The sequence below is a fragment of the Pholcus phalangioides genome, unplaced genomic scaffold (assembly GCF_987345545.1).
Source record: "Pholcus phalangioides strain wild (caught in Gottingen) unplaced genomic scaffold, Ppha-v1.0 ptg000014l_1, whole genome shotgun sequence".
NCBI lineage: Eukaryota > Metazoa > Arthropoda > Arachnida > Araneae > Pholcidae > Pholcus > Pholcus phalangioides.
The window spans coordinates 22,665,353-22,682,067 of NW_028301607.1; the positions used below are offsets into that span (position 1 = coordinate 22,665,353).

At 34.4% G+C, this 16,715-nt stretch overlaps 1 protein-coding gene across 2 annotated transcripts; it reads left to right on the forward strand.

Annotated features, from left to right (window-relative positions):
- The first annotated feature begins 1,437 nt into the window (after nucleotides 1-1,437).
- LOC149078286 (SUZ RNA-binding domain-containing) lies at nucleotides 1,438-16,455 on the forward strand. Of its 2 annotated transcripts, none has more exons than XM_089241928.1 (4): nucleotides 1,438-1,513; nucleotides 4,756-4,808; nucleotides 8,465-8,737; nucleotides 11,223-16,455. In XM_089241928.1, exons 1-4 carry the CDS (start codon nucleotides 1,454-1,456, stop codon nucleotides 11,323-11,325), a joined length of 489 nt encoding a protein of 162 aa, XP_089098054.1. In that variant the 5' UTR covers nucleotides 1,438-1,453; the 3' UTR covers nucleotides 11,326-16,455. The 2 variants fall into 2 exon arrangements, with proteins under 2 accessions (XP_089098054.1, XP_089098055.1); XM_089241929.1 differs by having other exon boundaries at nucleotides 1,450-1,653; nucleotides 11,223-11,424.
- Nucleotides 16,456-16,715: the final 260 nt, after the last annotated feature.

The following is a 16,715-nucleotide window of genomic DNA, read 5'->3' on the forward strand; positions in this document are numbered from 1 at the left end:
GAAATTCACTAACAGTTTGAATGTTTTTTGTAATTTTTGCGGAAAATAATGCATTGATATTTGTTTGTATCAGTATTAGGTGCAAAAAAGATGAAAATTGAATACGCAATCCTCAAGCATAACGGATGAATTTATCGACAATAATGCAATCAGGATGTGGTTAGTTTGAGGGATTATTCAAGTAATTTACATACTAATACGTAAGCACCAATGGAGGATATTCGCTTTTGATCAAAAGGGGGGGGAGGAGAAGTGGGGAAGGGGATTCGAATATGATGATTTTATATGCTAAATATAGACTAAATTATTGTAGCCAAACCCCGATTTAACGAATCCTGCAATTTTATTCGTTAAGTCGAGGAAATTTAGGGTCACTTCTTTACCAAATTCGAAAACTGAGAAAGGAGGACGCCTGCACGCGTATAGAGATAGTGACATCACTTTTCCAAATTTTCACAAGAGATGGCGCTACTGTTCTGGCCAATGAAACCGGCAACAACGATAAGTTTTTCCTCAATTAAAACGGTACCGCTAAAAAAAGCAAAAACAGAAAAAATTCTGGGAATTTCGACGAATTATTTGTTAAAACCACAAAAACTCAATGAACAAATATATGTTTCAAAGTGGAAGAATACCAGAAAATACCACCTAAAAAAGAGGACAATAGATTGAAACGTAAGAGGACGCTTGAATGACATATGTCCTCAGGGCCGTCCTACGAGCATCATGGGCCCTCGGGCCAAGTGATTTTTTTGAGGCCCTACCAGGCGAATTCTCGGAAATTTCAACCACATCTCATTTTTGTGAGGCCCCCGGGTAGGCCCATGCCTTCTAAGACGGCATGTAAGCCTAATCGCTGGTAACCAAAATTAATCGATCAGGAGCATAAAACACAATTCGAAACGGCAAATTTTAAAAGCTACTTTACTTTGGGATTGCTGCAGCAGCTTTTTCTTTATACCCACCAAAGAGGTTAGTGCGCTAACCTCTCGATGAGGGACTCCCTGCGGTAGAAATGTTTTTCTGGAAAAAAAAAAATCCCACTAAGAATAGGAAAAAAATATGTGCAAGTTTCGTTTTCCGTGTCGCCACCTGTTGAAAACAGAGGTAAACAAACTCTGTCTTATTTTTTTGATGTAAAAATTGTTGACCATATGCTTTCCAAGACAAATGCTGGAAATTGAGGGAATGAGTCAAAACAAGAGAATAATTAGCATCACCGATCGTCGGTAAAGTTTTGCATTCATTGAATCAATTTAAAATACTGAGATGTTTATAGTGAAGTTAGACAAACAAAAATACGTTATTACCCTATGAAAAGCAGGTTATATGGTCACTATGATCCAGTCATAAAAAAAACTCTCTAGAAAACAACAACAACAACGAAGATGACAACAACAACTATTTCGCCTTCTTTTTCCCTCTCCTTTCCCCCCCCCCCCTCCTTAGGAACATGGCTCAGGACGTATCTGACGATGTGTGCGAGAGTTGGGAGGACATGATAGAAAACGGGGTAATTATGCCATTACATCTATTGCATGTTCGCTAAGAGAAATCTTTCTCGAAAGAGGAAGACCACAGCTTCTGCGTGATGTCAATGTCGATGGCAGACGACGTCGTCCAGCTGGACGACGCCGGTATGAACTAAGCCTAGTAAAAAACATTTTGATACCTATTTCTTATTCAATAGTTTTTCCCTGTGTACTCCAAGCCTAGGCATTATTACCGTGCCTAATATATTTCACGTGTATGCATTTTATTATGCTTGGAGGATCGATCAATGCGTGATGTTGGTTTGCTCCGTTTCGTAACGTCACCTGTCAATGTGTGAAAAGAATATTTGAACTCCCCCCGTGTTTGTTGATATTTCGAGAGTATGTGACGTTGTAATTTATTTAGCTTCGGGCAAGTAGTTTATTTAGTTCATAAATTATAAATTGAAATTTTGTTACAGTTATTTACATTGTCAATGTGCAAGTAATGTTTGATTGACAACTAATGACAGTTGTCAAATTCATGTGAGTTTTTGATTTGTTTATTATTAGTAGCCTCATATGATACCATGGGTGAAGATGCGGGGTTCATAGGAACAGTGCCCACCCAGAGTTAATGCTGGGGGTTGGGGGGGGGGCTAGTCTATTGCATGTGTGCTGACATGATTGTGCCCCCCGAACATTCCAAACATCTCTGTTTATGCATGTTGCATAGGTGGAAATATATGCTAAATTCTGGGGGGAGCACGATGATGATATCAATTCATATATACACGTACATTAGCTCTGTAGGCTGGTGCTGGGGGCAATGAACCCCCATGACCCCATATCTCTGCCCATGGCATGATGGGAAGGGATTTCCCAATGAGAATTCAGCATTAAAATGCACAGTAGCCAGATAGAGTGGGGCTCTGTGGGGTGCCCCCTCGTTGCAATGAGAAATGGGTACAATATCCCAGGTCGATAGTACACTAGCCTATTATAGTTATGCAGAGGATATGTATATGCACAAGTGTAGAGGACTTGCTGGAAGTGACATCACGCTTCTTGTCTGATTAGACATGTTACTCTGAACGTTCATTCCATGTATAACAGATTTGATTAAGTCGCAACACCTTCTTGCCAGGGTGCGAATGTTTAAATCAACTTGCTGTAAATCATGATTTAAATCACTTGATTTAAAAAAAAAAAAATCTGACTTAAATCACAAAATTTAAATTGTTTTTTCTTTACATAAATTCAATGATATTAAATTAAATGTAAGCTGGTATAGTTTTATGTTACTGATATGTGATTAAGTTCAAGTCTATATTTACCCCCCAGAGATCTTCTATTCTTATTTTAATCGCAAACTTTATCCCTAGATATAATGCAGAAAAAAAGCCGCTCTAGTGCCGCTAGGGAGATAAACTTAGTTAAACTTCATTGTATTCAATGCATTGCCCATGTGGCACTAGGGTTCCAACTATCAAAAAACAGGAATAATTTTTTGTATAAAACCTTGAATTCTACACCCCAATTGCTGATTCAAAATGATGATGTGTCAACGTATCATTGGACTTTCAACTTTTCGTATTAAACTTTTGTGTTTCCTTATTTTTTTTTTTACCAAAACTCATTAAATCTGAAATAATAAAAATGTGTGAACTATTAAACTATTAAGCAACATCATGCGAGTCGGAAGCACATCCATTCATTGTGTAAGAAACAATCTTGCCAATAGAATTTGTTGTATTTAGTTGATGCCGCATGGCCCTTTGGTTGTGCATCGAGCAAATTGACATGTCTGCACCAGATACGTGATTCTGAGTTACCGCCGCTCATTTGCTTTAATGTGAGGGGGCTCATGAATAAAAGCACTTTTCTCTATAAAAAAAAAACAATAGGCTACATGAAGTAAATTTGTGCTCATTGACCTTTCACATTTCATAAACACAGATAAAAAACAGTTAATATAAAAATATGCATTTTTAATGATTAATAAGATTTGTTGTAATTAATAAGCAGTCAATTTTAATCCAAAAAATCCAATTTTTTTAAATGATTTTTTCATATCCTGCTTCTTGCTGTATGTTTTGGGAACACCAATAGTTATTGTATCGTGAGTGTGATGTAAAAGTAATTTTGCTTTTTTATTTTGTCATGGCGTCTGGTAGCTTTGCCTGATGATCCGCCGCCCCACATAGAGTAAGCGCCTCTATGTGGGGCGGGGGTCTAAACATGACCCCCTAAATTTACGATTTACGCAGGCAATAAACAAGTTTATCATTTTCCTTTTAAAACTGCAAATTAATATTTTGTGAAAAAATATTTTGCATTCATCCCATTATGATTAAGAAATTTAGATATTCTTAGTGATCACATTGAAATTTTTTTTATATAAATATAGATGGCAGCACTGAAAAATCAGATGTAACACTAGATACGCACTCAGACTTAGGTACACACACTTACACTTCCAGCACAGCTCACTTAGTGGTGAATTTCCAGTGGCAATAGACCTGAGCTGTGCTCAGTTTGAGCGAATGAAAGTAAACATTCTCTCCCATACAGTATTTTCTATTCATCTCTTAAATTGAGATTGCTCTATGGCAGCACTGATAGTTCTAAGATGTTTATCACAATTTTTTGAGCATGTTCTACTTTGGAGACACAGTCGTTCATAACCGATTTTAGGCCAAATCCGAGACCCTTACACCAGGCTGTAAGAAAGTATTATTACACATGCTGATTTGTCTCACTCACTCATTTGCAATAACTACTATGCCAATAAAATGCAAACTTAGCTTATGTTGTAAAAATGCAATAAAGGAGAGCTAGGCCTTTGTTCCATTTTTTTTGAAATGCTTAAAAAATTTTCTGTAGAAACAGAATTCTTTAGCGTTGCTAGATACTGTCTCCTCATGGATAAGATAGGTTGTTATCGCAAAGTCATTTCCACCATGTCTTCAGGTCCATTGTGCTTCCATCGACACTGATTTCTTAATATGTAAATATATCTTTTAAAAAATTATGTACAGTTGGCAAAACTGATTAGAAAGACTGTTTTTCATTTCGCCGAACAGAAAATATTATTCAACGTCATGTATCTAAAACCTATTCTTATTCTTTAGCATTAATTTATTGTGAATGGAATGTTTTCGATTTTGCTCTGATTCATGATTATATTGTGAAATATAAAATGCACACATGAAATTGGATATTTTCTTATTGATTCAATGCAGTTATTTTATTTGGCTAATTCAAATTGTATTTTTATTAGGTTTTAGAGAAAAAATTAGAAGAATTTCAGATGCGTGTGCCCAAAACAAACAGGTAATTTTATGCACATGTATATATATATAGTAAAACCCTTCTTAACAGACACCCCTCTTATATGGCCAAATAATATTTTGTGGTCAAATGTTAATAAAAGTATGCATTTTTCAAACCCCTGATTTAATGGTCACCCTCCTTTTTAAAAGCACAAATTTTTTGTTGACCCGTTGGTGTCCACAAAAGAGATTTTACTATAGTTTTTGTTGTGTTGAAAAAAAACCATTTTTTCATGCATCATCACTATGCATGCTTGCAACTGGGGAATCTGTAATCGGTTATTTAACCTTCACATGCCGTCTCACAGACGCCAAGTATATTTTTGCCCTAATAATATATATTTAGGTTATTCAGTTCAAATTTATAACAGTAAACAGATTAACTAATTAAAACTCAAACAAATGTATAACTTCTAAGTAATTTATATATATATATTGTAGTTTCTCTCATTGTAAACACAAATCGTAAAACTTCAGTTTACAGCAGCGGTTCTCAGTGCTCCGTGGAACCCTTGGGGCTCTGCAGCCACTCGGGAATAATAAAATAAATCAATAAATGTGATAGACAAAACAAAAGGCCTAAAGGGTACAAGCATATAAATATACTAAAAAGGGCTCCGTGAGTCAGAAAAGGTTGAGAATTGCTGGTTTCCCCCTGTATGACATTCTTTACTTTATTCAACGTATGCTAATAGAAGTTAAAAAATCATCATTGCAGTGTTGAAAAAATTTATAATTTAAATAATTACTTTATACATTTGTACAGTTTGAGGAAAGTGTCTGAAAAAAATCCATCTTTTTCCATTAGCATACATAATACTTTCACCCAGTCACGTTCATTTTCCAGATTGAATGTTTTCTGTAAAGTCGTGTTGCATCTAAAACGAAGAAAATAACTATTGAGAACATCTGTTGCCAATAAAAATTAAAAATACTAGACGGAAAATAAATTTTTTATTACTTCAGAATCTAATAAGGTCGCGTGGTGTCTCCAGAAGTGCGCGTTCATAAACAACCTCTTCTCTCTAGCACTGAAATCAAAATGGAGCCATGTTGATTTCTAGATGTAGTTAATAGTTCTAGTATTTAGTTAGTAGGAAGGTAGATGGAAGTACAAGTCAGCCAGTCAATCTATTTAAAAACAGTGAATAAAAAGAAATGTGCTTGCATCTCTCGGATGCCACGTGAGCACTGCAGGGTTAATATAATATAGGGCCTATATTGTTCAAATAAGGGGGGGTGGCATATGTCAATCCCTCTCCCCCATAGAAATTACCACCTGGATGCAGAGTGTCATTTGTGTTGTTCACACTGTGTGCAAGCTTTTTGATTTTTTCATTGACATTGGATGAATCAGGCACATCCATCTTCACATCTCAAAAAGGAAATATTGAAGTGGTTCCCAAAGCATGTAAATTGCATGTATATATACATATACTTATGTTAAATTACATTACACACAGCAAGTTTATTGAAGTTACTTGCATTAGCATAAAAAATAATCGTTCATATAAATCATAATAAATGGATAAGGATCAGCTACATACTACATTAATTCAAAATCTATCATTTGAATAAGAATTGTCTACATAAATCAATTGCAATCAATAAGAATATTTAATAAAAAATTATCTGGCGATATAAGTCCTGTATAATTTTTAGCATGTTACTGGTAGAAAAGTCACTTTATATGGTGACAAGTTTCCATAAATTTCTCTGCTCCACCTTATTGATCAAATGCAAGAGGGTGAATGTGTTATTTCAGTGGTTTATGTTACATAACGAAATCTTGAAAGTCTGGGGAAAATGAAATATATTCTACATAAATCAGGGAAATATATATATAAATATTTGATAAAAGGCAGGGAAAAGTTCTAAAGAGGAGACGAAATAAACTTGATGAACATTTAGAAGGTTACGATTTTGAATTCCTATACTTCAAAGGTTCGGGCCAGAAAAAAGTCAGGAAAATTTGTGAATTTGAGTCAGGTATTTTGCTGGGGGACCTAAGTGATGTTTACTTAAAGATTCAGATGGTTTTGTAACGTAATCCTTGCACTATATGCAGAAAAGTATGGTTATAACAACCCCATGTTATTGCGACCATTCCATTACAATGGCTGGTAGGATGTCCCAAATGTTTTCATAGAACTATCATATACGTGTGATGGGGGGGGGGGGGGGGGGAGGTTGTTATACAGAGTCAACTGTATAAGCTGCATCACTGTGAGCCACTGCATGTACTGTTTATATTTAATGATTTACACATAATCTTCAGTTTGTTAATAATATACACTTACAATTTGGTGGACAATATGTTTTCTTGGACTGTCTTAGTCTATAGGCCCGTTTACATGCGGCAAGTGATTTATGTTGGTAACTAAATTTTAACTTACCGATTGTTCCGAAAGGTGTCCACACAGTAGGTAGTAAGTAGAGGCTCATTGGATAATTTTTACGGAGGCGAGGGCAGTTGGCGCATGTGTGCTACATTCGACTCGAATCAACGGAGAGAGAAAGACTCAACTCTCGGGAGAATAATAGTAATGATTTTTATATATCTGACATTCAAAGAGGTGGTTTTTTTTTTCAAAGCTCATAGCTTTGCAACAATGGATGAAGATCCGGTAGAACTAACGACTACTTGTTATCAGAGCCACATTATGATTTTTTTAAAGAATAAATTTATTCACTTCCACTTATACAACAGGGGAAAAAAGAATACACAAAATATTATAGACTGACGTAAATATTGATTATACGATATTTTAATCGAAGTTAAAGAGGAGATAAATTATGAATTATGTAAGCCGAAAAGATTATGGGAGAAGATTCTTGGCGTTTGAAAATTAAATAATAAAAATTCATTAAACATAAAAAATTATTTGAAATTTTATTATTTTTTTTAATTTAATGCAGATGCTACCTTTATATATATTAAGTATTTGATTATGTATTTTTACAATAGATGGCAGCAAATTCGTTCTGGATGAGAGACATATTCCAAACCCCCCGTCCAGTTTTTAATATATAATAAATCTTCCACACACACACACACCAATACCCGATATATTTTTGAATCTTAATATGTTTTTTTTCAACTCCTGGCAGCATCTCGACCGAATATTCCACAGCTTCCACTATTTCCAACATTGATTAATTTTTAGCTTGTTTGTTAAGGTAGTTTTCATTTCTATAGTTCAACAAACATTCATGGTGAAGATATTCTTCAACAAACTTGAAGGCTGTGTTCTCTGGTCACTTCACCATCCTATATTTCCGCGGAATTCTAGCGAAACGGTAGGAGAAGATGGGGCATTAACAGGTTCACGCTTCAGATCAAAATAAACCCCTCCGTGAGAGAGCAAAAAGACCCCTCCAGAGCATTTTTTCCCTTCAATGCGAGAAAAACAACCCAGAGCAATGTAGTTTTTCACTTTACCAGCGCTTCGTGACCTAAATTTCATGATGGACATATCCAAAATATTTTGGGTGCCAATAATTTTTTTAAATTGACATGTCGAACCTGGCATCTGAGATTTGTCAAGCTGTGGTGGTGTGTATATAGTATACTCGTATTCGTAGTATTATACTTAACTGAAATTAAGTTTCTGTTGATGTAGCAAACTAAGATTTTCTTTTTTCTCAATAATTTAGTTCTCCAGAGGAAGAGCAATCAGATAAGTTTTCCCCGATGTTGCCACAAGTTCAGCTAGAAGAATCTCGCACACATTATGTCCCTCAAGTCAAAATTTTGAAACGTCCAAATGATGCGAAGTGTGGTCACAGCAGTGTCAATGCCGGTGTAGAGAAGTCACCTGTCAGGCAGCAACCAATCAAATCCCTCCAGCAAAGAGAAGCTGAGTATGCAGAAGCCAGGCTCAGAATATTGGGATCTGCTTCCAGTGAAGAGGAGGCGCAGAAATCCTGGTGAGAAAATATCACTGTTTGAAAATATTCATTATTGATGAACTCTCTCGTTATGAAGTGTTTTTGCCTGATGAAGAGAAAGGAAAGTATAATCAAATATTTTTCTTCATTCGGTCACATATTCACTTTTATAAGCCTAAGTTATGTAATTTTTTTTTGTATACTAAATCCTCTTGGGACATTTCTTAACCTGATGATAAATAAAATATATTCAGCGGAGAAGTTTTTTGAAATTAATTATGGGGGAAAAAAATCAAGTTTAACCATTCTAAGAAATAGGTAAAATGCCACTTTTGATTTACTATTTCAACGCACTTAATATTTATGCTTGACACTCGCAACATGTTCCATATATTCTGGTTGCTCATTTTCAACTTGGACAAGCACTGATACTCTGAACAATTTTTTTTGTCAATTACATTTTTATTTGTGTTTGTTGCCCCTTCTATTGCCAATTTTATGGAGATATTAGATTTCCAATGTATGTTTTTGCTAGAGCACGTGTTAGTTGCATTCTTTCAATGAAACATTACTGCACTTTGATGTTGCAACCAAGAAATTTGGATTTTTTTTACACCCCCCCCCCCCCCTTTCCAACTTATAAAAAAATTTCCTTCTGGTTACTTAATGCCAGGAGAAAGATATTTTTATACGTTTTGTGACACTGATAAAAAACTAAGCCTATTGAAAACATGGTTGGAGATATGGGGGCAATGTGCCCCCCCCCCCCAAGTCAAAGTTAAAACTGACTGATCTAATGTATTTGCGTATATATGAATTGACATCACATCATCATGCCCTCCCCCAGACTTTCAAGTCCATCTCTGCCTGTGATTGAAAACTTGTTTTTTAAAAATAACAGAAGTCTCTAAAATATGAAACATGAGGAAGGACCACAAAAAAGAAGTTGCCAGGAGAAAGACTTGCAATAAAAACACTTGCCTCTTTTGTTCTGAATAAATCTAGTTCGTGAAGCAATTTAAAATTATATTTGATTTGAAAGGAAGTTCAAGTGATGGTTACATTCTTAACCTTTTCAACACAAAATTTGATTAGGTGGCAACTGGTGTTAGCATTCGAATCAATGCTTTCCAAATGTGATAAATGGGGAGGATTTTCATTTGGCTATAAACTGTTGATATATAAAAATGTTTAAAATTATGAAAAAGATGAAATATGAAAGTATACTGGTCCTAAAAGTATATTTAAAGAAATAGATTTAGGATAGAAAGTTATCATTTTAAAATTTGAAAAATAGGCCGGGGACAGCCCAGAGAAGGACATTTCCTTAACAAATGAATTTGTTCGAGCAAATTTAAAAAATCTATTGATGAAAAAATTGTAAATAGAGTGGCAACATTTTTTAGAAACTGGAATATAAATAGAAAGTGATGGGGGAAAAGTTCTGTGCCAAAATACAAGTGAAACCTGTCGTAAACGGAACAAATATAGTCTTGTGTATAATTAATGTTTTTCAATCAAATAATTTTTTAAATAATTTTTTTTTTGTTACGCTATCATTGTTGTCTGGGGAGGGTACCCTCCCCATCCTACTTTTTAGTACTGCTGTTTCTTACTTTTCTAGGGAGAGCCCTGTATTACTTACTTTTGAGTGGGAGCGCTGTATTAGCGTGTGAAACAGGAAATTTCCAATGTATAGTTATTTGAAACAGCAAACATGAAAAAATTCAAAAGGATATACGTGTGTCTGTTTAACACTTGTTGGTTTATAGAAGTTGAGGTGATGCTTTCAAAACTTAAATTTCGTAAACAATAGAAATAAGTCACTGCATATATTTTTATGCGTTATATACTTTTATAAAACAGAAACCTGTCTAGAACAGAAAATAATTTTTCTCTTTGACCTCCCATTTTATATAGTTTTCACTGTATATTAAACGTAAACTACACAATTTAAGCTAATTTCATTGAATCACCATGTATGAAGAAACACCAAGCCATTTGTACACATGAAAAGTGAACAATCAACTAAAACTCAGTTTCATACATGAGAAGTGTGAGAGGAGTGCGTTACAAATATAAAGAAATATTTTTCACAGAATCACGATACTGGAGTATCGAGGAGACTAGCATATAAAGTCAGTCAACCACTTGTGTGGATATTTTAGTCACCAATACTTCAATATCTTCGTATGAGTGGCACCTATAGAAATACATATGTTGAGCCACCTGCATACTGAGGCAAAGTATCTAGACAGGAATGGTATCTCAGTATGAGGAAGACCTAAGTCTGTAATGAGTTTGACAATAGCTGTGACAATAATCGTGAAATTCTTGTTATAAGGAAGAGTTGATGTTTGAAGATACATATTGCTTATAATGACAGTTCTTCCCACAATCATGACATTATAACATATTTCTACTCTATTTTTGGTGTGTTTGTAATGTATTGTCTTGTTGTTGAGTTTTTGTTTATCATGTATGCCTTTTTCGATTTTGAATGTTTGCGTTGTCTAATTTGTAGCATTACATTTGTAAGTACTTCAGAGAAGAAAGAGGCTGAAGTCAATGTCATCCGAGTACCCGTTGGTCCTGATGGAACCAGAGGTTTTGTTCAACCCCGGTAGCATCAGCTTCTTTGATTTCAACTGTTTTATTTAAAGAATTTTTTCAGGCTGTGAAAAACGAAAAATTATCGAACATGTGGTTGTAATGACAGTGTGTGCGATCTGGATTAATGTTTGCACATGTTATTTCATTTTTAATTTTTATTTTCAAGAATATTTGCTCAATATGTAACAGGAAAAGACATAGGTTCAAAGAGTTTCATTTCTTCTTCATAAGCTAGTATTCATAATGCATTGACTGATGAAATTCCTTCAAAATGAGCTGTGCTTCTTACGACTGTAATTTTATGGACTAAATTAGTTTCATCGATTCTATCATGAAATGGTCCATCCAGCACGAAGCATCACAGAGTAATTTTGAATTGATAAAAGAAATTGCGATCAAGTAAAGCAACTGAACACAGATGTATAATTTTTTATGTTCTTTCATATATTGCCATTCATTTAGTGCAAAAAAGCTTAGTGAGATTCAGTCTTATTTCAAGAACTGTAAATAGGCTATTTTCAACATATGGGCATATTTTTGATGCCGCTGCCCATGAAGAAAATGTTGAAAATATTTCTATCAAATACTTTTTCACATGCAGGAAGTATGATCATGTGAGATGCCATGATCCTGTGAGTTTATGTTCAAGCTCATGAAGGTGGATCTAATTGTAGCAAGTAAAAAATGTAATGAGGCAGGAACAAAAGGAATTCAAAATTCATTCAAGGATGTGTACTTTTTCTGGTTGAGGAATAGTGTCCTTTGTCATGTCTATTGGGCCGGAGGATGGTTGGGGAAAAAAAACAATCTCTTGGCTTGAATTTTTAAGATCTGTGAAGAGATAGCTGATGAAGGCATGTAGAGTAAAAGTTCATGTGATACCCACCTGCTATATGCTTCCAGCAGTGACAGTGGAGAAATATATTACCTAGTTTGTGAATTTCTGCCACATTTTAATTCCCCCTCCCCTTTCCACTGCGTACTCGAGTTCTTCCTTTTGTTGTTAAATTTGATCCACCAGTTTTACATTGAAGACAGTAGCCGTACATAAGCATCATGCACTCATTAAGCTTCCGTGGCGGTTGTAGATTGAAGAGTAGTTTTTCAGGCTTGGGGCTGTCGTGAGTCTGAGTTCATTCTTGATGTTTCTCCGAGACTAGTGATTGGTATTCACATTCAGGACTTTTTTAAACATTATAGCATTATTGCACCTGCTGAGTCTCCTAGACTCTTCTGAAAATTTTTTATATCTCCTGAATTTTGATTGTGTTAGAGGGGCACTCAAGTATTACCTCAGCAATATTTTACCCATTTTTGATGCCCTCCCTCCTAATGCATATTGAAATCTGATGTACAAGGGGGGGGGGGGCTTGTGCCCTCCAGACGATCAAAAAAAAAATTTTAATGTAAAAATACTTAAAAGATTTCTTAAGAAAATGCCTTTATATTTTGTTATAATCAATTTCTATGCTATTTAAAGGCTAAGAACTTGAATGTTCTTTTTAAAAAATTTGTTGCGACCCATAATGTTAAACTCGTGCCTCATTGATCAAATGTGGTCCTCAGAGTTATCCGAGTTGGCTTTCCATCTCAAACCTAATTTTATAAAAATGAACTACATAACCTGCAAATTTACAGATTTCTTTAGTGACCCGTGACACAGTTCCAAAACACTTAAGCAGTCTGTAGCACAGTTTTAGAGCACTTAAGCTCTCTCCCCCCCCCCTCCTCCCTACAGTGCAGTTCTACATCCCTCAAGTTACCTGCGGCACATTTACAGATTACTTAAGTGAGCTGTAGCATAATTCCGGATCACTTGATTGACATGCACAGTTTCATAGCACTTAAGCAACCCGCCACACATTTCTAGAGCGCTTGAGCAACCTGGACATATTTCCAGATCACTTGAAGGATCTGCGGAATATTTAGAGATTACTAAAGTGCCTCTATGGAGGAATTATAAATAGGGGGATATTAGTTCAGGTGCCCACAAACTAGGGAAAGGGTTTTCTCGTTTTAGGCACAGTAATGAAGAATGTCATATTTTCATAATGGGGGTTTGATGATGTGAGCAACATTCAAACCCTTCGTCAAAAGTCCCCTTTCCATCAAGTCAGCGAACTCAAAACCAGCTCCCCCCCCCCCCCCACCATTGATGTTGGTGTAATACTTGAATGACCCTGGCCTGGAAAAGGTCCCTAAATATTAAATATTTCCCCCCAAAATGATGAGACGTGCATAATGTAAACTGTTGCCATTACATCAAATTGTGAAAAAGTTTCATTTTTGGCAGAAAAAAATACAAAATTTGCCATAGCCGTTGTCAGTTTGGCCTCTCTACAGTTGAATTAGTCAGATGACTTGTATTACAGACTTGACAGCATGTGTGCAGTGTTACCTGAAAATATAACTTTTGTTAAGAGTAATTTCATCAACTCCACAATTTTAAGGGATGTTTTTGGAAAATGAAGGATATTTTTTTTATCAGTGAGAAATAACTCTGTTGAAAAAAAATTATCAAAAATTTGAAGTATTTTGTCTCTTCAACAAAAATTAGAGGGGTAAAAGTGAATTTTGATGCATTGTGACAAACACTGAATGTGTGGTCATTACGTCCCCTTAAGTCTGGCCCATTTGTAGGCACCATAGTAATTTTTTTTTTTTTGACTTGATTTGAGTGTAGTAATTGCTGGTAATTTAACCTAATGTTGGGCAGCAATTTTATGATAATTAGTGACAGAGCTAGCGCAGTGACTTGTTTTTTTCCATAGAAGAAGACATCCCTATAATTTCATTTTCAAAAAATTCCTTTTATATCTGTTTCTGTGCAAACTTGTATCCACTCAAAAATCTTTCTAAATCTTATTCTTCAAGGTTGGCAGCTATAGCATATTTCCGTGGCTTGGTCTGACTTAGCAGGCGCAATCTTACAGTGATTAGTCATTGACTTGGTTGAAGGTATTGGCCTATTAAAAAGAGTCTTCCTTGTCTGTGACATTAGACCATTCCTGCCGAGTTAGACCAATCCATAGATATATGCTAGGCTTTCAATTTTTTTAAAAATCTCCTGATGTCAATCATGCTAGTGTTTGAGAAAAAGCTGAGAAAGAACCCAAACCTATAACATCCTTACAGCTAGGAGAAACTGTTTTAATCATGCATCTTGCTGGCAAGAAAACAAATTGATATACATGTGTATATGTAAATATATGAACATAAGCGTGCACAGGTATCAAGCAAATGGTATAGTGTAAAGCTGTCATATGAAGATGGAAATTTATTTTTTTTCTACACACACATACACACATATGGACAAACAGTGAGCTTTCATATTGTATTTGAGAGAGAGAGAAAAAAATCATGGAGCTATTTTGTAAAAGTTTCTGTGAATCGATATACTCGTACCACATAAGTTTTCGTGTGCTTTTAGATGACGGGGGGAGAAAAAGAAAAAAACTGGACAGATCCTGTAACCAAAACGATGTCTTGCTAAGACAATCTTCCAACACTCGCTGAAAGGTTTCTGTTTTTATTTTGATTCGTTGTCATGAATTTTTGACAGCTGAAGTACGATATTCTGGTATCGTAGGTTTATGCTATCAATCCCTCATTGTGTTTCCCCCCCCCCCTCCCGAGTTTGATGTATGTGTATGATTTTCGATGAGGGTGTTATTTATGTGACTATATTTATTTTATCTTTTTTTTTTTCTATTTTAAACTGTAGTGGCGATGATCCGCTCGCCTAATCTGGGGAAAACTATCTTCGCTGCTCCATGATTGATTAATTGTATATAGTAGTACAGTGGTCATTTATTTTGCTCATTTATATTATTACTCTCACATACTTCATTATTATTGTTATGTAGATAAAAGTATCGTACTTATCAATCCACAGTTTTGCCATGCCATGAGTTGGTGTTTTAAACCTGCTGCTTTTCATCAGATCCGACAAACTGCATTGAACTTTATAATTTGATTGATTTTTTTATATAGTTGCTTGCAGTGTGTCTGTTCTGAATCGTTTTTCTTGTAGTCCTTTATAGTTTTGCATTTTGATCAGGGTTGGGTTTTTGACATGTCGTGTCAAAAACTGGTTTAAACCATCAAAAACTGTCAAAAATCTAAGAATGTTTTTGAATAATATTTTGAACACAATTAGGTTGATAGCATGAGAAACTTACTTTTTTTAAGTTTTATTTTTAAACTAATTTATAAAACAAAATTTTGACTACAATTTGAAATTTTGAATTTTTTGACATACAAAAGAGTGATTATATGTAATTTTGTGGTCCATTTTATCTGAACTGATTACCTGTGTTCAATTTACTAAGTGGAATAGAGCTGTTTATTCAAAATATGTGTGATAGGGCATCAGCATTAGGTTTTTTGGCTTCAGAAACCAACAAAGACTTGTTTACTTACGTATTACAACAAGTAAAAAATTTATTGTCAATGTTTTCAAATAGTTTTTTTTTAAACCTGATATGTTTTTTATAGTTTTAACTACTGTAATAGTTACTGAATAATAAAATATATATTTCGATATTTTAAATTTTCTGATCTGCTTAAAATTTTATTCCATATTGAAAGTTTTCGAGCAGCATCTGTTAATGTACTAATTAAACTCATTTATTAACACCTAAAATTTTATTGGCTTAGGTTATATAAATTTAGAGTTGTAAAGAGTATTTTAAATCAAAGCAGAGCTGGCTGCACTTGATAATCAAAGTATTATTTTGCATGTTTAGATATATCTTCAATTGGAAAACAATTGCATTATAAATGATAGTAAATTTACCATATAATAGTCAAACTTAATCATTCTTACTATTGTGCTTAGAATAAGTTATAGGAGTTCCTTAAACATCATATGGTTCAACAATTCAGTATTTTGATTGCTAGATACATTCTCGTGTTATGCACAATAAAGGTATTGTTTCAAGTATCAATGATTATCTAGATAATTTAATAACAAAAATATCAGTTACGTTTTAGCATAAAAGAACTTTTAAAACACCTATATGTTATGAAAAGAGTACAGCAGATGGTTTATATCAATACACAATAAGCAGTTGAATATTGAATCATTCCATAGTTTTCCCTTCAGCATTTATGCTAGGTTCTATCCAAATTGCATATTTTATATTAAAAAAAATACACATATCTTGTCCATAATAATTCTGTAGACAGCAGAACATTATTTTACAATCATATTAAGTATTTATTATTTGTATAACGTAGTAACTTTAAACATTACATGAAATCAATGTGTGTATTTTCAACTGGAATTTTTAAATTGAAAAGCAATATTTGAGGTTTTTGACATGAGTTTAAACCATCGAAAACCTGCCAACCCTGATTTTGATATGAATGTATTGAATTTCTTGGAAAAAAACTGACCTGG

What these genes read in the sequence shown, in the direction of transcription:
- LOC149078286 (XM_089241928.1), top strand. Translation starts at nt 1,454, where the DNA reads ATGGCTCAGGACGTATCTGACGATGTGTGCGAGAGTTGGGAGGACATG. An exon ending in CGTGTGCCCAAAACAAACAG is followed by an intron (nt 4,809 to 8,464) that starts GTAATTTTATGC and finishes TCAATAATTTAG; the next exon opens with TTCTCCAGAGGAAGAGCAAT. An exon ending in GAGGAGGCGCAGAAATCCTG is followed by an intron (nt 8,738 to 11,222) that starts GTGAGAAAATAT and finishes TCTAATTTGTAG; the next exon opens with CATTACATTTGTAAGTACTT.